Source organism: Gambusia affinis, linkage group LG10 (genome assembly GCF_019740435.1).
Source record: "Gambusia affinis linkage group LG10, SWU_Gaff_1.0, whole genome shotgun sequence".
In the NCBI taxonomy this organism is placed as follows: Eukaryota; Metazoa; Chordata; class Actinopteri; order Cyprinodontiformes; family Poeciliidae; genus Gambusia; species Gambusia affinis.
In genome coordinates, this window is record NC_057877.1 from 13,995,694 (window position 1) to 14,018,578 (window position 22,885).

Sequence of the window (22,885 nt, forward strand, 5' to 3'; positions counted from 1 at the left end):
AACAGAAAATGGATGGATAGATATATGGATGGGTATACAGCATGCAAACATAGATCATGCTCACAGATGAATACTGTCATATTTCAGCACACCTCATGTGTCCCAGCAGTATTAACTATTATTCTGCATTTTAGGAGATTTAGTGTGTTCCTGCTGTGTCAGGAAAGTCATGCACACCCTCTGGCCTCCAAACTGAGATTTGCACAGCACACAGAGTGCATCACCTCCTTCCATCGTCTCCAGCTTCACCTTTATTCAAGCAGGAGTCTCTTAAAGAGGCTATAAGCAAAGAAAAGCATTTTAACTATCAAATGAATGTACATAGAAATTCACCAGAGTAGTCATTTCTTTGGTCATAAAAGAATAATCTTAAGTTGCATTTTTCATTAAAATGCAGTATATTGTTGTGTGGTTTCTGTGTAAAAGAGCATTTTATGATTCCTTCAATCCTTGATTAAAAAACCATGTGACTCTATCAGCAGTTTGTCTTTTTAAACTGTTGTGTAATCTCTTTTAACCCCTTGACTGTCACCCTCACAACACTTACGCTTTAGTCAACGGGTTTATGAGGACACGGATGTCCCCATGATTGTTAAGTGGTATAAGAAACAGAGGAAGGAGCTAAATTGGCAGCAAGAACAAAGTGTGACTGCATGTTGTGTCAGGTTCCCAAAACGACCTGCCTGTATGGAGCTGTCTTTAGCTGAGGATGTCTAGCTGCAGATAGTGTTATGAAGGTGAGGACCAAAAATTAGTCAATCGTGACCATGACCAAACTATTCAGCCATAAAGTTTCAAATAATCTCCATGATGACCTGCTTCTGAAAAAAATCTGGAAGCTGTATTTGCAGTGACTGACCACAATATTGTATAACAGATAAATAACTCTGTTTTATTCTGATTTTATAATTATAAGGAACAGTCTGTAAATAATTACATTTGTAGTGGTAGTAAGAATGGATAGACGGACGGATCTTTATATTTTTAATTTTCTGTCGTCTTTCATTAACAGAAATGTTACAAAAATATTAGTTTCTTTTGTGTTTCAGTCAATATTAAGCGTATGATTTAAATATGCTTGAGCTCCTTTGAAAGCCAGAATGTGCATTCTGAAAAACACTTTGACAGTTTTCATGAATGTTTGGCTTTATTTTTCAGGAAGTAAAATGAATAAGAACTGGTAGGCCAAAGCTAATCTATCTGCTGTTTTATTATTGTGCTGAACAGTTGGTATTTGTGCAGCTGCAGGCAAGGATTTTAGTTATTTTCATCACTGGCAGCTCGTTTATGAAACACTGTTGGTGATTCAGCCAAGCTATAAAACCTTTTAGTGCATACTGTAGCAAAACAAAACTTTAATTCTTGCTTTATCTGCTTTGCTACAAGTTTACTGAGCTGTAAGATTGGAGGCACTAAATTCAGTCCACACTGTGCACAATTGTTGTTGTCTTGGTGCTGGTTTGTTTTGCTGTTATCTATTTGCTATTGTTGCAGTAAGCCGAACAGCGTTTCTGAAAATGAAAATGGATTTTATGTATAGAGTAATAACATAAATGGATTCCCCCACGTCTTTCTGCACCACTTTGTAAGCCTGTGGCTATTTATCTGCTTTTGTCTAATTATTTATTAGTAAACAAAGAAAAAGGAGCACTGAATATATGATTGCACAAACCAGAAATGCTCTGCAAGCTGGTGCTCCTGGCTCTTCCTTTCCATATTTCTGAACCAACTTGCACACTTGGAGATAGATTAGCACTCACTGAGATCTTGCACACCAACATCTCTATTGGAGGTATAACATTGCAACAGAATTGATAATAAATACATGCTTACGTCTTATGATGCTTGGAAGTTGTCTGCTACTGCAAATGCACACACGATAAGCAAGCTTTTCTCTAATCTGCAAATCCATATGCTGCAAAAAGGAAAGTTTTAACTCAGTGCACATGAATGACCAGCAGAGGGTGCTATAAGACTTTCCTATGCTTAAAAAGACCAGATTCACAGTAAGCCTAGGTGAATGCTGGTGTGACATAATCAGTGGCCGTTTTATTTAGAGAAATTGTGGATACATGACAGAATAAAACATAATGCTTTATGTTTTGTATATGTAAATCATAGTCCTGTTAATTTTGTCATGTCAATGACAAATTTTTATGTAGGCAGAGCAGTAATGCATTTCTGGGAGGAGGAAGGAAAATAATATGTGGCTTTCAATTTTTGTTGCAAATAGAAATTTGAAAAAGTGTGGTATGCATGTATACTCAGTCACATTTTATAAGTTTGCATTTACAGCTGTATGTCTTTTCAGGTTATGTCTCAACTAATGTTTCCCTTCCAAAGACTAAAGGTATTGCTCAGTTTTGTTTCATAAACTACTTCAGGCTCAGGCAGATTGGATGGAGAATGGCTGTGTGTAGGGATTTCCATGTCCTGCTCCTACTGATTCTCATTAGGATTTCAGTCTGGACCTTGAAAGTGCTATTCTTACACATTCCCATATAGTTACATAACCTCCCGTATGAGATCTTAATCTACGGCTGGGCTAAAAACATGTAGGGTTGTCCTTATGCAAATAAAGCTGTGAACTTTTGAGTTTGTTTTCAAAAATTTGGCAGAAAGACTGACACATGTCAAATTACATTTTCAGGAACTTGTGCTTAGTACAGATTTATCCAGTTTAGAAAAGATCAGTCTAAGCTAGAGATAATCAAATTCAGTTCTGATTCTTCATCAAAACCACTCAGCCTTCTAGTGAAACACCAAAGGAAAGGCAGAAAATAAAAAAGTATCTATAAACTGCTGCTAATGTACAGTGGGGGATGTTCAGTCCTCAGAGATGGGACGTCACCCATCTCCTTAGTTCCCATAAACTTCATTGTCTCTGCTTAAACAAAATGCCCCCACAGCATGATGCTGCCACCACCAGCATATTCAAATCGATGCACAGAGTTAGCTTTTCTGTACTCACATGATTTTGCATTTAAGTCAGAAAGTTAAGTTTTGGTGTCATCTAACCGAAACACACTCTTTCCCCTACAAGGCTTGTGGCATATGTTTGTTTTTTTCAGCAAAGTTTATTCTTACCTCCTTTCCCCAAAACTTAGATTTCTGGAATAGCTGACAAACAGCTGGGATGTAAATTTTAATTTTCTAACCATAGGTGTAGATTTCTTAAAAGAACTTTAATTAATGCTCTCCTTGACTGGCTTCACAATTTAGGTAAATGTCCATGCATGTCCTTGTCCAAATTCTGTACTTGCTTTAAACTTCTCCACAACTTTCTCCTTAACCTGACTGCTGTGTTCCTTGGTCTATATGATGCTGTTTGTTCCCTGATGTTCTCTGTTAAATCTCTGATGCCTTCACAGAACAGCTATATTTTTAATGAAATTTAACTGCACACATATGGAGTTTAAATAATACAAATGCCCTTGACTCTTTCAGAAAAAAAAAACCATGATTTGTATTTATTTATTTATTTTTATTTTTTTTAAAAAAAAAGATGTATCATTTTCCTTGCACTTCACAACTGTGGACAAATTTGCAATGGTCAATCACATAACATCCAAATGTATAAATTGTGTGGTTATGATGTGACAAAACGTAAAAACAATTAATGAATACTTATGCAAAGTCCTGCACATGTTTGGACATGCTGATGCTGGAATTTCACATCGTCCTAGTGATCCTTAGGATACCATTCCTTTTATGAGACTCCCACCTAGTGGTAATGTCTGTCACACACAGGGACTCTGAGTGAACGTCTCCATATTCACACGTGAATTGTTCAATAATACGGGTTCAATAATTAGAATTAAGTCATGTTGGTCACATTTATTTATTTATTTATTTATTTATTTATTTATTTATTTATTTATTTATTTATTTATTTATTTATTTATTTATTTATTTATTTATTTATTTATTTATTTATTTATTTATTTTGATCACCAACTACGGCACAGCGAGACAGAAGCAAAATTTTAATACCAGAATATAAACTCAACATGTTCCCTTTGACTTTTCCATCTGAGTCCAATATTGTGTTACACAAACGCGTCTGTTCAGATGGTCATCCACAAAAAATAGGTGCGAACATGTTTCATTGGACATTTTTTTTAATTAGTAAAGAATCGGAGTGGTGACGCCAGGAGACGCGTTTTCTAATCGAGCTGCCTTGAATATGAATGACCGGCAGAGGGCGCAATGCACTCTGACATGGTTGTCAGGATACCTGAGCGGATGAAGAGCTGACAGGTAGTATAATCCAGCGTTTTATCAACGGTATCATCCGGCAAAATCACTCAAAGTGAAGCCTGACGTTCTTTTAGTTAAAAAAAGAAAAAGAAAAAGAAAGAAAACAACTGCCTGCTAAATGAGAAAAACAAATATATATTTGTTTTTTCAGCGAATGTTTAATTTTCACGTTTAATGATTACTGTTCGATTAACCATAGAAACTAAGATTCTCACCATCCTTGAATTCATAACATTTTTCAAATAGACATTTTGTTTTTGTTTTTGTGATTGTTTTTTTTATATCATATTTTGTGTTATTAGAATTTGAGATGGATTAGAATAAAATTAAACAGTTTCAGAAAAAAACGGTGGCTTTCATTCAACAACGACATTATAATTATGATTATTATGATTATTAGTAGTACTAGCAGTAGTAGTAGTAGGAACAACAAAATAATAATAATAATAATAATAATAATAATAATAATAATAATAATAATAATAATAATAATAATAATAATAATAAATAAATAAATAAATAAATAAATAAATAAATAAATAAATAAATAAACAACAACAACAACAACAACAACAACAACAACAACAACAATAGGTACTGGAACAACTGCGTCAATTCAGGTTTTGAGACTATTTAGTGCAAAAATACAGAAAAAAATATATTCCGCCATTTTTAGTCCTAAATATTTATTAAATAATTTGTCAAAAGATTCCGAATAGTTTTTAAACAGGCTGAGGGTGAAATTAGTTAAATTCTTTGGTGTGGTATTTCTTTGAACAAGATTCATTTCGAAATATTCTGTTCTAAAACTATGTTTTAAGTTTGAGCTATAAGCACTTTACCTGCGGTGTCTAGTTTAGTTTTGTTTTAAAAAGTAGACTCTGAAGAATTTCACATATCTGTTTCTCTAGTTTCTAGTTTCTTCTCTTAGAACACTTAAGCTAAATTTACCTAAGGTTGAAGTTATAACAATTGTTTTTTCTTGCCGTTTTTGTATGTAAAAAAGTTTTCAAATTTGGACAGCGCTGAAACATCAATAACAGTCAAGTTACACACATTTTTAAAATAACATTTATTTTCAGCATATTTATGTGACATCACATCTTTTAACATTTGAAAAGGGGGTGTGACTAACTTATAAATGAGAAGTCAAACAGCATTTCATGCTGCCAAAGGCAATAATACAGACAGAAAGTGAGATTGTTGAAATTATAGGGGGAAAAGAGAGAGAAAAAACAAGGTCTGTACACATTGTTCATTTTTGCATCATTTATTATCCGATTTTCAGTTGTACCAGGCGGCGTTGAAACAAGACAGGCTATAAAAATTCTAACCCAGGGATAAATATTTATCTCATTATAATATTACATAAAACCTGAAGTTAAAGGTCTGAGTTCCTCCCAAGCTCTATTTAGCATGGAACTCGTGATTTTATGAGGCTGGTCAGCGGGGAAAATCGTCCAGATTTATTGTAATTTCACATTTGACACAAGCTTCAAAGTTACACATAATTCAGTTTAGTTTCTCCGCCTTGGAACAATTGTCTACAAGTTTGATAATTCTAATATACACAGAGTGCAGCCAAAACACATCACAGATTTATTATAATACAATGAAATGTGTTTTTCATGTCCACCAGTCTCACTGTTTGTCCGGCGTGTTGTTGACTAAAGGCCCGTACAGGCCGCCGGCATAGCCTTGCTCCTTGTGCAGCATTGTCCTGTCTCTTATCAGGTCGCTAAAAGCATAGTCCATGGGGGGCCTGAAGCCCAAGGTGGGCATAAGCCCTGTGGTGGAGTAGGGCGTCATGAAAGCCAGTCCCCGGCTGTGTGCAGAGTAGGCCAGCCGCAGCGGGTTCAATCCCAGGTGGGTTCCCAGCGGGTAGGTGCCGGGGTCTGCTCCGAAGTGCGGGGCGTTCGGCTGGAGCGGAGAAAACGCGGAGCGGTTACTCAGCGTCATGGCTCCGGGGAGCATCGGCCTCGTCGGGGTGGCTGCGGTTGTGGATCCAGCAGGAGGCTGTTGAGCGCTTTGGAGTATCCTCTCAGCCGTCCACGTCTCCTCCGGCCCGGCCTTGTTGGGGGCCTGTGCGCCGCTGTTGTTGAGGATCTGCTCGATGGCCTGCACCACGTCTTTCCCGCAGCCCTGCAGGACGAGCTCCAGGACGCTGCGCTTGTGACTGGGGAACACTCGGGTCAGGATGTCGATGGCGTTCATGTGTCGGGAGGCCGCGGAGGACGGAGAGGGCTCCTGATCGTCTTTGTCGGTCTCGGAACCGGAGTCCGATCCGAGGGAGCTGACCGACCCGGGAGTTTCCTCTCCGTCCTTCAAAGGCTTTGACACCGGCGAGTTGATGAAAGACTCACTGTCTCCGTTTTCTGACCCTGAGCCTCCTCCGTGCCGGCCGTCCGGGGAAGACATGCCTGGGGCAGAGTCGCTCTCGGTGGACGCTGGTTTCCCCACGGACTTCTGAGGGGTGGTTGACCCGGACAGCTGGGTCTTTGGAAACAGTTCATACTTCTGGATACTGGACTCTGCAGACACGAAGATCAGTGATTAGATCAATGAAGACCAGGACGGATTTTCGTCTGCTCGCAAAACCTTTAGTAAACGACTTTGAAGATGTTTGTTATAGGTGCGAAATGAAAAGAGGATTTGAAATAACACGTCAGAGTAAATTAGTGAAGAGATTTAACCTCAGGAGAGCTTGTCATTTTGCTAATTTGCCATTTCGTGCTTTTGCAATTTTGATCGTTTTGTATTGAGTGGAACATCACTGTTCGTCTGTTTCGCATCTATAATGTCTCTTTTGGTTCTCGACCTGAGGACGATCTGTCGGATTTGATGACTTAAACAAATTTTCTATCATCTGCTCAGGTTAGTGTAATGAAGTGTGCCTTAAGTCTCAAATATCATATCTAACATCCGGAGGTCCCTCATAGTCAGTGAGGTTTCAGGAGACACAAAGTCGCATCTCGGAAGAGTCAACTGGCCCAAGTGAGCATCAGAATCCAAAATAAATTGAATAGGGAACAGGCCACAGCAAACTATTCTGAAAGTTAATAAAAATAAAAGCTAAGTATTTTTTCCACGGTGAGAATTTGTATGTTTATAGGTATGAAAGTGAAAAAGGAACAGCGAAAGTGTGACCTAACACGAAAAACTATGCGATATTCAATGTAAAATAAGCATCTTTTTAAAGCGTCAGTAAAAATACAGCAAACAGTAAATTATACAAGTAATCAGTGACGCGTCCTGTTGACAGGCGAATCCACCTGCTCCAACTAAAAACATTTCCCTCCACTCACCTGAATTGCTCTCGCTGTTGACAGAACCGAACACCTCATAGTTGGGACGCGGCGGGATGATGCCGTTAGCTGCGGCCAGGGCCAGGCCCTCGGCGGTGCCGTAAAGCAGCTGCAGCTCCCGGGCTTCATTCTCCTCCTGCGCCTGCTGCCGCCGCAGCGCCACCTGCGCGGCCATCACCCGCTGCCGCTCGGCAATCAGCGTGCACTTTGCGCACATGCAGTCTTTCCAGCGGCAGTAACGCTTGTGGCCCTTCAGAGCGGAGACCACGCCGTGGTTCCTGCAGCGGGCGCACTTCGGCGTCCGCGGGTACTTGTCCGCGGCCCGCAGCAGCAGCGGAGGGCCACGCAGCAGGTTGCTGGCCATGGACACAGGGATGGAGGCTGCCGCAGCCGCAGCTGCCGCTCCCGGGTGAACCTGGGAGGCGGAGGACACCGTGGGAAGTTCCGGTCTCAGATCCATGCCGTCTTCAATGCCGTCAATGATGCAATAGAAAATAGGTGAGAGAGCGACGCTGGAGGAACGATCTGTTTTCGTTAAACTGACCCGTTTTCGTTAAACTGACCCTGAGCTTATCACATCTGCTGCAACATCTCTGCGCAACAAGTAAAAACAGCGATTTCTGCTGATGGAATTAAAAAATATATCTCTGGTAGAAGCTATCCAGAGAAAAATGTAAAGAAACCGGCGAGTTTAGTTCCAAGCCGAGAGGAGAAGAGATCAATCCTCTTCGATCAGAAGTTAAAAAGTGTCCAGAAGCCGCAGCCTGAGACACTAACTTCCTCCAGAGATCGTCAGTGGATACAGATCCCTCTCTCCCCTCTCTCTATTGTTGCGTCTACGTTTTCATTAGACAAATTTGACAACAATGTGGCGTCTGTCATTGGCCAAAGGGAGAGGGAGCGATCTGATTGGTTTGTCTCTCACTTTATTTTTTTCAACTGTGTCCACCTGAGTTCTTTTTCCAAATATGAAGTGTTAAGAATCTGAAGGGAGTTCCCGGAAAGCTCAAATCGATGCAGTGTATGCCTCCAAAAATGAATTTTATAGATTTTAAGCAGCACGATTGTTATCAATTCAACTGATGCAGCCTTATGGCATCTCAAGAGTCCAAAACAAGAAAATTTAAACCATCTAATAAAGGGAATTTAACATCCCTTTAAATTACTTTTTTTTTTATCTATTGCCTTGAAAATACTTTATTTTATTTCGTTTATTTTGTCTCCACAATGAGAGATTAAATAAAAAAAACAATACAAGAAGAATTCAAATTAAACCTGAAGCGCGTCTTTTATCCCACCTTTGAGGTAAGTATAAATTATTTTTTTGGTTTAATAAAAGGTAAGATTTACTATCTGACAGGGAAAACAACTAATTTACTCCCAGTTATTGACTGCATGTCTAAAGAAGATGTTGCATGGTTGTCCAAAGGTTCGCTCAACGCGATCGTTTTAACCATTCAAATTAATAAGAAGTAAAACAAACAAAAAAAACCAGACATAAACAATAATAAAAAAAAACCGTTTTATATGGCTTAATTTAACATAATAACAATTAACGCTACTGGAAACTGAAAAAAGAAATCAGTCCAATTCTGCTTGTTGATTAAATAAACATTCTGGTCAAATGTTTTGTGTTACATATTTCTTTTTTAAAAAATTCATTCTTAAACAAAATAACATCCAAAACCACCATGGAAAAACCTCTGAGTGGAGCAGAATTCACGTTTAATTATGACGACGGCGTTTTGTTAAATATTTTAATGCCGAGGTCAAATGGAAAACTTGCAGAGTTTGTAGTAAATAAACATGTTTGTTTAAGCAGTTCATTAAGGCAATCTTAAGTTAGGGATTTTTAAAAATCGCATAATTCAACCTAACGACATGAGAGTTGGTTTGAATTATTATTGTTACTGTTATATTTGTGGATTTTTCCTTGTTTGCTTTTGATATTATTTCATTTCATATTTATTTTTATTTATATTTTGACAACAACAATTATTATATTATTATTATTATTATTATTATTATTATTATTATTATTATTATTATTATTATTATTATTATTATTATTATTATTACTATAGTCTATAAAATCACGGCTTTGCTCTGGGAGCGCTGGCCTCTGATTATACCTCCACTATTAACTATCGCGTGATAATGCCTCGACGCTCGCAGAGATTTAAGAGGTCCATGACGCGCAAAGCCTCCAAAGGGCAACACCTGCTCCCTCACCTGCTCGCCCAGGAGCCACACAGCGCGTGCTGCTGTTGGACTTTAAATTAAAAATAAACTTCTAGGTGTTTTCTCTAATCAACAATTGTCAATGCCTCTGAGGATGACAACAACAGCCTTGGTGATCAACGCACTGAAAGCCGAGATAAATGGCTGCTGCAGCAGTGAGAGCGCTCTGTAGCAGCCCTGCCTCTCCCCTCCCAGGCTCATTGTTTACTTTCTGAATCACTGTAAGCAAATGCCATCTGTTTCCCTCGCCGCTGTCATCTGCACCTTAATTACCTTGCCAACGGGCTAATAGAGACGATATTAAAACTACATCTTTTTGACATTCAAAGTAATTATCTGCATGGGCGTTGATCTCGCTCGGATGGAAAACGCAGAGAAGGCCCGGCGCTTATTGGAAAGACGATGGATTTTCAACTCAGGAATAGAAACTTAAAAAAAGCGACTTGGTCTAAGTGTTAGATTGAGACAGAAGAGAAAGTAAAAGAGTGTCATCTTCTCAGTAAACAGTTTTTCCCGGTGATAACTCTGACGTGGGATTGATCCCGTTTCTCCACACCTCCTCTATGGAAAGGTAAAAATATTGTGAAATAGGATATTCCTTCAATAAATCGACACATTCCGTGTAGTGTTGTTTGTTGCATGATTTTTATTTTTTATTTATTTTTTGACTGTCAATGGAACTAAGAATACACCTAGTTGACTGTATTTAAATATATTTTTATTTCACCACACTAATTTCCCTCTTATTAGCATCCTGCTTGCACAAACGGGATTAAGAAATACTGACAATTATAAATTAATAAACGTTTTTTGGGGGAAGGGGGTGTGGAGGGATTTGCATTAAAGCACACGATATAATGGTTGCTTTTGTTTTTCTGGATCCCACACAAATTTGAGTTTTTTTTCCTGTGCCAAAAAGCAGTGAAAATGTTTTGTGTGTGTCTGTGATTTTACAAAAATGTTAATAAATATTAAACTGTGTTCCTATTAATCTCTGTACAACAATAAATAACCCAGATCAAGTTTGATTTAACATTTTAGATATAGAATGAGGGTCTGCGGCTTTAGTCCTGAAGTGCACAAGACATTAACAATTTAATTTTCTTTTTGGGATAAATGAAGAATTTTTTGAGCACACCTCAATCAAATTAATGGTTAATGACCAAAACGTAGTGCCAAAGAGGTCATTCAGTATTTTGATTCAGGTCCATTGGAGCAGGGAAGCTTCCAAAAGTTGCAGGACAGTTGCACTTGAGGCCTGGAGTTCCAGATCTCTGATTTTGAACTTTGGACAATGAAACACAGTCTCAATTCACTAAAGAAAAAAAAAAATTAAAATTAAATAAAAAAATGTATAAAAACTTAAGTCAGCAGCTGGTAAGTAGTAACATTTTCTTGCTGTGCCAGAAACGGAAGGAAGTCAATTGCATTGGGACATAGAAATAAGCTGTAGAAAACTTTACTGGGCCGCTCCCAAGACTATACCGCCCTGGGCAGTGAGCCCATATCACATCTACTACCGTGATGCTAAAAAATCGATTTGTGCTACTTTTAATGCTTATTGAGTATACCGGTGTGAAAAACGTTAATTGAAAAAACGTCACATACGAAGTGTGACCCTAAAAAATCGTTTAAATAAAAAAGCTAAAGTGTCATGGCCCTTAACCCTAAACTTACTGCACTGAAACAACTGGGAAGCCCGGTTCCTCAGAACAAAGAGGAGTTTAAAAGTGAGGGTTAATGGGTGAATATTAATTCAGCTTTGGTTTGACAGAATTGGTCCAACGACGGAAATTTCATGTCTGAGAAATGCATTATGATGAGGTTTAAGCTCCCTACTCCTCCTGCTCCAATTAAAAATGCCCCCTATGCAATTAAAAGTGACTGTGGGCATTTAGAAAATCCAACATTCTTTTACCCACTTCATTAGGCCCATGTGCATTAAAAAAACAAACAAAAAAACAAAAAACAAAAACAAAAAAAAACATGCAATGCTTTCATTTCTTTCAGGAAGGCTACATAGATGACTGGAGTTTTAACACCCTTTAGGATCACAACAAAGGCCATGCTTGACCCAACATTTGTAGCAGCATGTTTCCGCTACCCACGCACCCCCCCTTCTTTATCGGCCTCTTCCACCGCCGCCGCCCCGCCTGCGGCTCGGCGGGGCCCGGATCCCCTCCCGTGTCGCCCCGCCGCTGCAGCCGCCTCTGTCCCGTGGAGGCAGAGGTTAGAGTAGCAGTTAGACAAGGGCCTGCGGAGAAAAGAAAACGGACAAGGAGGAGGGGAGCAGCGACGAGGAGGAGGAGAAGGAGACGGGCGGGGGTTCACTCAAGTATTTACACGCTTGACGGGCAGACCGAGTGCAGGCCCCGGGCTCAGAGACAAGAGGCTGTTAACCTGCCACTTCACACCAGCTCCACTGCGCCGGGGAAATGGATCATTTTAAATGCATTCCTTCAAATAAGGCAGACCCAGGGGAGCAGGCAGGCAGCGCTTCAACCACAGATTTACCCTTAAAGGAGCTAAATATAACACTACAGTGCAAAAGAAAATTTAACAGAAATATCTTTTATAATGAATGTGTTATGTGAAACATGTCTAAAAGTGCCTCCACTGCATTACACGAAGAACAATATCCATATTTACAATGAAAAAGGATAATTATGTATTTTATGTTCTGTTTTAGAAAAGAGGCTGAAACATTCAAACACCTGCAAAATAAGTGCAGTAGCTTCACTCGTAGACAGTCTTATGCATATTTTCTCATAAAAAGGATTGAAGAGAACAAATTCTTGGGAAAATTTATCGATTTGGGAAGTCGTTGATTAAGAAATTAATTTGTTCTTCATTTGAAAAAACAAACTAAAAAGCAATTCTTCTACAACTTGCAGCCTGGCATCAGCCAAAGCCAAACCGGGCCCCAGAAGCTGTTAGGAGATGCATTCATATTCAGCACACCACCTGAAAGTTTGCATCTCACCTTCTAGAGTAAAGTGCCACTAAGATGATCTGCTAGTACTCTAGAAATAATATTGATGGATATTATTTTCATGTCTCTAAAGAATGCAGGCATGCAGTTTATATAAGGAAGCAAGACTATGAATTTAAGTAAAGAACACAAAAGTTTATTTTTACGTTAAAATGGTAATTCTTGTACTCTTTCTGCTTCCCCATAATTTGTGGATTTCTGTATTCATTGGGTGAAGATCATGAAATATGGACTAACTGTACTGCATTGTATTTCTATGCTGCCTAAATGTTGGCCAGCATAGGGATATGTAATATTATGAAAACATACATTTATGGGAAAAAGAAAGTAAATCATCTTAAGTCTTTGAACACAGGAAAGCAAACCGTTCAGGCGCTGCTATTATTTATGAAACAAAGTCAGAAGTGCATTGTATGTTCCAACAGCTGGGGTCCTCATTTAGCAGCAATATTTATCAGTTGTTTCTTTTATGCATTTAATAATTTTTGAGTTCATTATTATCTTGGGTTAAACTTGCAGATGTTTATCTCTGAATATGTCTGGTAAGGTTCCACTGCAGCATTTCGATCAGTTTGGGGTCTGGACTTTGATTGGGCCAAAGCAACAGATCACAAAAACTTAAGCAACTTAGAGCATTTGACAGTATTACCGATAGATTTCACCTACTCTTCTTTTCTAATATTCTAATCAAGAAAGCCCAAAATTATTCATGCATTGGCAGATTGAAATTACAAGTAATCTTTAAAGTTTATCAACATGTTTCTTTTGACTGGAAGTAATATTAACGTATCGAAGCGGCTCAGTCAGGGTACTCTATTTAATTGTTCTGTGGAGGGAGCCAACGATTAGGGTGATAGTGAAGAGGCTTTCCAACCTCAAAGATTTGGAGCATCAAAGCTAAAATAAAAAAGTCACCAGTGGAAACATGTAGAAAAGTTCTCAAATTGATAAGAAGAAATTCATCCCTGTGATGCCAATAAAGATATTTGTTTCACTAACTACTGAGAATTTAAATGTCTCACTTTCGTTAAAACTGAAACACAAAAACATTTTTAAAGTTGATACACTGAGAAATTAATGTCTCACAAACTTTTTGTTCGAATGAAACTCATTTTATTTTGTGTTTTGCCAGCTGATTAGCAGTAAATAGTTTACCAAATAAGTCCTATTTATATAGGATGACATTTCTGGCCATATGGCTTCCAACCTTAGGGCTAAGCCACCTTGGTCTCTTAATCCTGTTGACGTCCCTGGTCTAAACATTCATTTGGATCAAATCATATCATAATCCTCCAATTAAAATGTTTAAAAAATCTTGCAAAATTATTTATTCTAACTCAAAGTCGCGTTCTCCGGTGTGAAGTGAATGACCTTATGCTTTTATTTAGGCTTTAGCTTCTTCCTTGTGACCGCTGATCTGTGAGGCCATGAGACGAGGAGGCACTTGAGCTGAAGAGGCAGACAGAGGTCCCTCAAGCGTCGCTCTTCAGCCGCTAGAATAACACTTATTTATAAACGGGGGATAACCCCAGAGAGGCGTATGAATATTTCAAAGATTTGAAGGGTCTCTCTCTGCCAAAGCTCTTGGCCAGCAGCACTCCGGCAGCCCCCTTCTCTCCCTCTCCGTCTCCTCCTCCCCCCACTTTCTGCTCGCACTCACACACAAATACAAAATACGTTTTTCTGCCCCCGAGGTAGGTTGGCAGGGATTATCTTTGTTTAATGAATGGGCTACAAGTATTCATCAACACGGCGAGATTATTGGGCTCCCTCGCTTCCCATTCTGTACAGACTATAGTGGCATATAACTCCAGTGTGTGTGTGTGTGTGAGAGAGAGAGAGAGAGAGAGGGAGAGAGAGAGAGAGGGAGGGAGAGAGCGACAGAGAGAGAGAGCGCGAGCTACATACTGCAGCCAATTAAAATGCACTCTCCCCTGCTCTATCCCTCCACATCTGCCTCCTTTTCTCCGCTGCCGAATGGCGCAGAAAAGAAGGAAGCCCATGAATAGGCGCTCATTGAGATCACAGATGGAGTATGGCTTTCTCTTTGCTCGAAATTTGAGAAACACCATTGTCCCCAATCAAAACTCAATGTGTTCCCCGACAATGGCGCCGGCTTTGAGCTGCGCCGCTTCAATTGGCCTTGTTTTTGAAACTTGAAGTGTTCGGCACAAAGACAGGGCTTTCCTAGATGTCACCAGTGTGTGGGTGTGTGTGTGCGTGTGTGTGTGTGCGTGTCCGGAGAGAGGAGAGAAGGGGAGAAAAAAAACACAATTAATATGAAGCTGTAATTACTCCCCTTCACGCCGCTGCACCCATTCAGGACCCCACCGGCCCATTTATTGCTTTATCCCATGCGGCTGATAATCCGAATACCACCTTTTTTTATTCTAGGGCCTCAGCGGTGCGCTGAAGGAGACGGACCTGAACATGGATATAAATAAAAGGATGCAGCCCTGAGAGATTAAAGGCGACGCAACAATAAGTTAGACGCTATTATTAAACTCTTAATTATTAATTCCGGTCTCCATTAGCGCATTAATAACAGTTGAGAGGAGATCAGTGTCCCCTCGGTTGTGCAGCAGTTAATTAGGCTAAACACCTCCAAAATGAGTTTTTAAATATTAAAGCAATTCAAATTTTAATTATGAGTTTGTTATTTAATTATTAGTTAGTCCGAGAGATACTTTATTTGGTCATAAATCCGAGTTTAGTAGAAGATGTTTGCTCAGTCAATCGTTATTCTAACTTTCATTGTGTGTCCAGTTATAAAGTTGGACACATTTATAGGACTCAAAGTTTCCTGAAAACTAAAAATTTGTTAAGGTTTCGGCGAAATGTTGTGAAACGTCGACGGATTTCAAGAAAGACTGGATGTGTGGAAGAAAAAACAGAGTGAAAGAGAAAATAAACCGGTGGAATGGCCTTCTGTTACACAACAAACCTTTAAAATGCGTTATAAAAGTTTGAAACATTTGATGAATTTTGATCATACATGTACAAAATCCTGTTTCAGCTTAGCACGTGGCAAGTTTTTCATCATGTTTCCTTTTTTTTATTTCAATTCAGCTTTTGAATGTAGTTTGAGGTTTTTTTTTAAAGAAGTAGTTAAATTGCATTAATGAAAAAAAGTAACCAATACACATTAGCATACAGTTTCTGGCAGCCTCCTGCTGGCTACAGGAACAAAACCAGCACAACCCCCTTTTTTTCTTTTTTACTTTAAACATACAAGGGAAAGCATGCGATCTGATACCATTAAATACATTTTAACTTAGTTGAGCAAGAACACTTTAAAAATAGCTGGGATTCATAAAATCTATTTAAATTTGCTACAGCTATTAAATGCACTCAACTTCTACTCAGAAATATGAATGAAAATGTCACAAAATCAAATATGGAATGCGTAACCATTTTTATTGGTTTATCATTGGATCTTTTGCATAATCGCATTAAATTACATAAAGAAAAAAAGACTGATGTATTTTACATAGGATGGAATTAAAAACTCAAACAGGAACATTTTTAAGCAATCCTCTGCCTAACATAAAATGTATTTTTATTCTCCGTCAAAGCTTAAGTCTTTTTCGATAGTTTTTTTTTTTTAATGCATCAGCAGGTGGATGCAGAACCTTTAGATGTTTCCACCCACAGACAACCTGGTGGATCTGATGCTGTGGGAGGAAAACGTGATATGAAGTTGAATTTCTACAAGCTTCCCTTTCAAAGACATAAAGCATTACTAACCATAAAAAGTGAAAATGACACAAAAAAGCTTCCCATCGTTAGGAAAGTTAAAGGTTTTGCTATTAAAGATCGACTTCTAAGACATCTAAACATTTGACTCCAGTTGTTAGATCTTTACAGCGGTTCAATCCGTTTCTTTAAACAGACTTGCTGCTAACCCGAAAGGAGATTTATAATTCACTAGAAAGATTACAGGAAGTGGTAATTTAGTTGCAGCTGGTACTTTGTCCAGATCAAGGCGAGTTGCATTAATGGTTCAGTGAAATGAAATCAAATGACTCACAGGGCTGAGAGAAACCGAAAGTTTAAATATCTGTAAACCTTCATTTACATTAAAAAACCTGCAGGCTATTGTTTTACATGATTATGTTACATTTTGCTCTGTTATTATTTAAATTTGATCTTAAATTTGTATACACAAATTCTTTATACCTCGGCCAAATTTTGTATTACAAGTTAATTTTATTCGACCAAGATATTTGTTTCCGATAGAAATCTCTCAAAAAATAATAAAACAATTCAAAAGTAGAAGACGTTTTGATAAAAGTAATTTGACACATTTTACTTCATTTCTTTAAAGCATAAGGAAATATTGTAATTCCTTCCCAGTAACTTGTGAAAAAAACTCACGTTTTTGCTGCTATTTATATGATTTGTTTTGTCTTTGAAGTTGGAAGGAGGTTTAATGAACCTCATTCATTAAAGGAGGTTCATCCTTAATGAAGGATGAACACAATTAATGAAGGATGTTTAATGAAAAACATTTAAGTTTAAATGTTTAATGAAAAGGGTTACAAATGGTTCCGCAAAAAAAAAGTGCTGGCCTCCAGATTGTCGTCAGTATGAGAATAACTGATCCATTATACTTTGACCAATGTTTTCTCACAAACTGTGGCACAAATTGCATTAAAGTGAGAGATGGTCATATTGAGTCTGTATTGTGAGAAATGGAAATTATCGGCTTACTTTAGTTGGAAATTACTGAGTTTTTCCAAAAGAAATGAAAAGCACATCCTAACTGTTTTTTCAAAATGCCACTTCTAGTAATTATGAGACTTGAAGCTGAAACAAAACTATAAAATTTCATTATTTATACATAGTGTCTAGCACCTTTTGGCAATACATATATTTTACTATTCATATGACAAATGATGGCAGTGAGTCTTAAAATATTAGGGGCAATGACAAGTTTGACAGCAAATCTGGACCAATATTTGAAGCTACTAAAACATTATGCTAATATCTCGCTAATCCAAGAACCAACAGAGAAAATAAGCCACTTTCAGCAATCATTACTTGTTGCCTGTGTGGTATTCAATTTAATTAGGATGCTATAATTTCTCATTTTATGTACTAAATTATATTAATTTAGCTCGGAACACAAAAGCGTCTCTCTTCAAATGTGAAAACAAGATCCAGTCTCACACATTTAAGCTTTTAAAGAATTTAGAGCCGTTTTAAAGCCAAACCTAATCAGATTTGTGACATGGCTGAATAAAATGTCCCCTGTTTTTCCTTCCAGGATAAAAATCAAAGTCTCTTCATGTCCATTGTGTCGCTGACAAACAGAGCAGTGAAGAGAAGGAGACGGAGGGGTCGAGATGACCCTCCTTTTGTGTCTGCACAACAGTTTAAGCTGCATAGATTCTGTTTCTTTGAGCGGGGCCCGCGTCTCTGAGAAAGTAAACTTGGTGCTGACCCTCCAGGTTAGGCCGGTCTGGGATTCAGGCAAGGATCCGTCGATTCATGGATCGGCCGGCCTCTGAGATTTCAGAGGGTCTCACTTCAAAAGGAAGGAGGGCAGAGCACTTGGGGAATTTTGTTTCGTCGCCAGTGGGCTGCATTCTTGACCCCGGCGGGGCTGGTTAAACATCATCGACGCTTTCCTCTTTTGTCGTCACAGAGGCAAGACAGCAACCTGATGTTGCCATCATGGATCTGCAGCTGGGGAAGCCGGCAGAGTGAGCTCATTATCACGCTTTCTCCTGACCCTCGTCCACAGCGATCAGTTCAGGCAGGCCCTGATTGAGACATCCATCTAAAGCCAGAGCACACTTTAAAAGAAAATACCTCGTGTTTGTCAACATAATGTGCTCAAATCCTCTGAAATAGGGGAGTTGGTCGTTTTTTTTTTTGTTTTTTTTGGTTTTGAAAGACGAACCATTTGTGCAATCTGAAATTGAACAATGAATATTGAAGATAAAAAAGTGGAAAATTATTTCCTTAAAAATCTTTTTATATTTATATGAAAACAGGTTTTTGGCCACAACATGTTCAACATGGAAGCCCAGGCATCCCAAGCACATCAGCTCATTCACTTAGATCCCAGGGCGATCCCAGGACACCAGAGGGAAAATTCAGAGCTGAGCAAAAGTATTCATAATCCTTAAAGTTCTACTTTTGTCACAACTGCAAAATCTTACTGGGATTTTGTGTGTAGCGCAAACTAGCGCATCACTTGAAGGGGGTTGAAAATTACGTTTGGGTTTTACATTTTTATTCAGCAAAAATTCTGAAAAGTGTGGCAAATGTTTAGACTCAGCTCTCTGAGCCAATACCTTGTAGCAGGATACAAAACAGTCTCCTCCCCTGGTTATTACTTCAAATTGTGGCATGCTGTTCATTGCAATGTAAGACTACAGAGAATAGATAAAACTGCAACTCTAAAGTGACGCCGTTCTATCTGTCCCTGCCAGGTAGTAAATATTAGGAGAGTCAGAGCAAAATGGGCTAAATATAGATGGTAATAGACTGTGGAAATTATGATTGGTTTTCTTTCCACAATCATGCAACGATTTGTGTTGGTCAATCATGTAAAAACTTGATAAACACATTGAAGTTTCTCGCTGGATTACGAATAATTTCCTTTCTGGCCTGGGAGTACCTTGGGATCTCATTCAAAAAAATCAGAAAAAATAATATTTTGGAAGTTGTGGGTCTGCATCAGGGTCTCCATTCATGACCGATGAGCAAAAGACAACAGCTAAATGGATCTGAATTAACTAGCGTCTTTCCCACATTAGCAGGCCTGAAGCTTGTAATTTGAGAATCAAATCTCTGTTTTGCATTAATGTATAGACCAACTGGTTTTGTATATACGTCAACATAAACCTGTTGACTTCTACCAGCAGTACAGAAATATATTATGACAAGTTTTGTCAGGTATAAGAGAGGAATACCATTATGTCTCATGGGCTTATCCGACTGCATCACCATCATCGTTCGCAGCAAAATGTGCAAACATGCTTGTGCACATTCATCCAGAGAGCTGCATGAAACTGTAATCTCACAGTTGAGAGGAGCAGCGCTATGCGTGCCGCTCCCTGAGGACGACGCACTCTGACAGAGGCGCAGACATGCACCTGTCTGGCTCTTTCATAACCACATTCAGCTTCACGCTCACTGAACTCCTCAGTCCGTTCTGAGCTCGCCTTCGCCCCTAGCCGCGCGTGCCTCTGCAGCCACAGCACAGCGCTGCGGAAAACCCTGAATTACTCAAACACCAAACAGAGTAACGCTTTCTAGGTTCGACACTAAGTTGTAAAACATTAACTGGGTTCACTCTGTGTGAAGCTGCTGTCAGACTATTTCCCATCTCGCTGTCCATGTTGGTGTCTTAACAAGTGTTAGGTGTGTCTAAATCTGAGGACATGATGGACAATTTGTAGATTATCAAGTCCTGTCAGATGTCAGATGATGCTAGTTTCAGCAGTAATTAAACCTACCTTCCCTTTCTAACGCACCTTTGTGATCAGAAACAGTAAAATATACTCCTGCAGTAATATGCAGTTGAAATGTCCTTCCACATCACGATGGTTTGCAAAATGTTTCTCAGATTTCACCTGCTACTGGCTCAACATTTAGATAACTATGTTATGTAAAGAATCAACACACAAGGTGGAAACGTACCAAAGTTGCAGCTTCGAAACAAAAAGTTTAAAAGTGATGACAGAAGCAGTTAAAACCCCACACAGCTTTCAACAACCAAACATGTAGAAAAGGGAAGACAGTCCAACAATTGCACAGAACAGACGTCTGTTGGTAGGAAAGGATTGATAAGAGAAATTAATCTCGATCAATTGAGTGTGCAAATGATAAACCAGTGGAGATTCCCTGCAACTGCTTCCCTTTAAGTATAAACTGAAAATGGTAGCAACCTATTACAGCTTATGAAAACCAGTTCCCATTTTATTAACTATGGATTCTAGCAAAGGTGAACAAACCTTTCTTTTCTTGTGCATCATCAGGATTCACACCTCAGTGTATTAATTGGGCCTGAAGGCAGACAAGTTGTCTGAACCGGCGGAAGTGAGGCTGACTGAGCGCATTAGGTCGACTCATTCTTTGCGTGAGAAGAAACAGCCACACAGAAACTGACTAATGCATTAATAACTGAACAACCTTACAAATGATTTGAAATAGCTCTGAAAAAACATTAGAGCTACAAGGCAGCAGCTTGAAGTGAGGAAAAGTCACCAGATCTGTCATTAGAAGTTAGACTGACATTCATTAGCGCACTGATGCAAAAAAATGAATAAATGCAGAGCTCGGAGTGTGTATTAGATTACACAGTTAAAAAACTGGGTAACAATGGGCTGCAGTATTTAACTCAGCCATTTTCTGTATGAAGCTACTGACCGTATTTAGGAGAAAAAGAAAGAACTGCAGCATCAGTGTGGAGACTAAAGTTCTGGTCACACCTGCTTTGACAAATGATAATTTAAAGGTGGTTTTTGTTTGCTTTTACAATCTATACACAATCTACAGAGACAAATTGTGGTTGTGTTACTATTACTATAAATACATATCACTAGGAGGTTGCTTAGATTTGATCATAATCTGTCATTTGTGTAATTATTAGCTCACCCAAAGCATGGTCAGACACATAATCGGTTGAAATGGGGCGTTACATAAAATCTTTAGAAAAATTTACTACTAAATTACATTTTCAAGAAATGTTATGGGTAAATAAAAAAAGAATAAAATGGCTTGTTTATAGGTACAAAAGGGAGGTACAAATTGCCAAATATGTATTGCCAATTTAAATTAAAAACTTGTTCTGATTTATTCTGGTTTTTTTTTTTTTTTAGAAGTTTAAAGAAATAATTTAAGAAATAGCAAGATCAAGATTTACATAAAAAGAAAGTGGCTCATCAGTTTGCCCCTATCTTCAACACTACTTACACTTTTCCTCGGAGATGTTACTGAAAGTGCCAAAATGTTTATTATAGTGAGAAAGTTGGTGGAAAACCATCTTGAACTGTCAGCATAAAAGAATAAAAAAAAAAACCTAACCAACAAGAGTTTTTATTTTTAAATAAATCATAAATATCCCTAGATTGTGTCAGAATAAAATCAAAAAGTTATATCTTGTCCATCTCGCTGATCTTGTTTAACATAATTTTTCACTCCTAATTACACGAAAAGAAAATGAGCTATTTAATTTATAAAGTGGACATGACTTCACCTTGTTTAAGACGTGAGAGTATATTACAAGAGGGGGGAATCATTAAATGAAGGCGCTACATTTTCGAAAAAGGAAGTTTTGGACCCGTCTTTCTCCAACTTTGCCTTGGGCTGACAGAGGAGCCCTGCTGCAGATGGAGGGCTAAGCCTCAGTGATCTCGGCTCGCTAGAGGCATCAAGCACAGTGGCTGATATTAGCAGGTGGCGTGAGAGTGAGGATATTAAAACATTTGTTAAGAGAGGTAAACAAAAGGTCTGCATGTAAGTTGTGGTCTTGCATATTCAAACTTTGGCGCAAACTAAAGCAGGACAATAATTTTAAAAAATACAAATGACTATGATTACAAGTTTACTCTCTCCAGAAAGAGTTGGCATGATGGTTCTCTGACCCATAGAACCATCATCAACATCAACAAGATCACCATAAGAAAATAACCAGGAAGTTGCGTCATCTTATAGAAACTAAAACGTTCCTGGGAACGTGAACCTTGCTACTATTGCAGGTGAATTTTGAAGTCCTCCACGACTAGAATGTCATTCGTTGTTTGTTTTTTTATGTGTTGAAGATGTTTTGTTTTTTTCCAGGGTGAATTGATGCAAGTAGCTTTTCAACAAAAAATTGAGTATGAATTTACGACATTCGGCCTCAAATATATCCAGTAATATTTGGTTAAATTTTAGGTTGTTCATTCTCTTTCCACAAACGGCATAACTCTGGGTTTTTGTGGAAATGTGAGAGTTTGTGTGTGACCATTTTTGTTTTGGTGCCCTGGCAATGCGTTTATTAGAACGTGTATGTATATTATGTGCATTCGAGAAAATAAACCATAAATTCTATTTGTGAGCCCAATTATTGTCTTAAAGAAATCCTTGA

General features: G+C 38.5%; 1 protein-coding gene across 1 annotated transcript; it reads right to left on the reverse strand.

Annotated features, from left to right (window-relative positions):
- Positions 1-5,347: 5,347 nt before the first annotated feature.
- Positions 5,348-8,418, reverse strand: dmrta2 (DMRT-like family A2). The gene is made up of 2 exons (XM_044129814.1): positions 7,566-8,418; positions 5,348-6,791 (listed from the first exon to the last, which is right to left on the reverse strand). Exons 1-2 carry the CDS (start codon positions 8,023-8,025, stop codon positions 5,902-5,904), a joined length of 1,350 nt encoding a protein of 449 aa, XP_043985749.1. The 5' UTR covers positions 8,026-8,418; the 3' UTR covers positions 5,348-5,901.
- Positions 8,419-22,885: the final 14,467 nt, after the last annotated feature.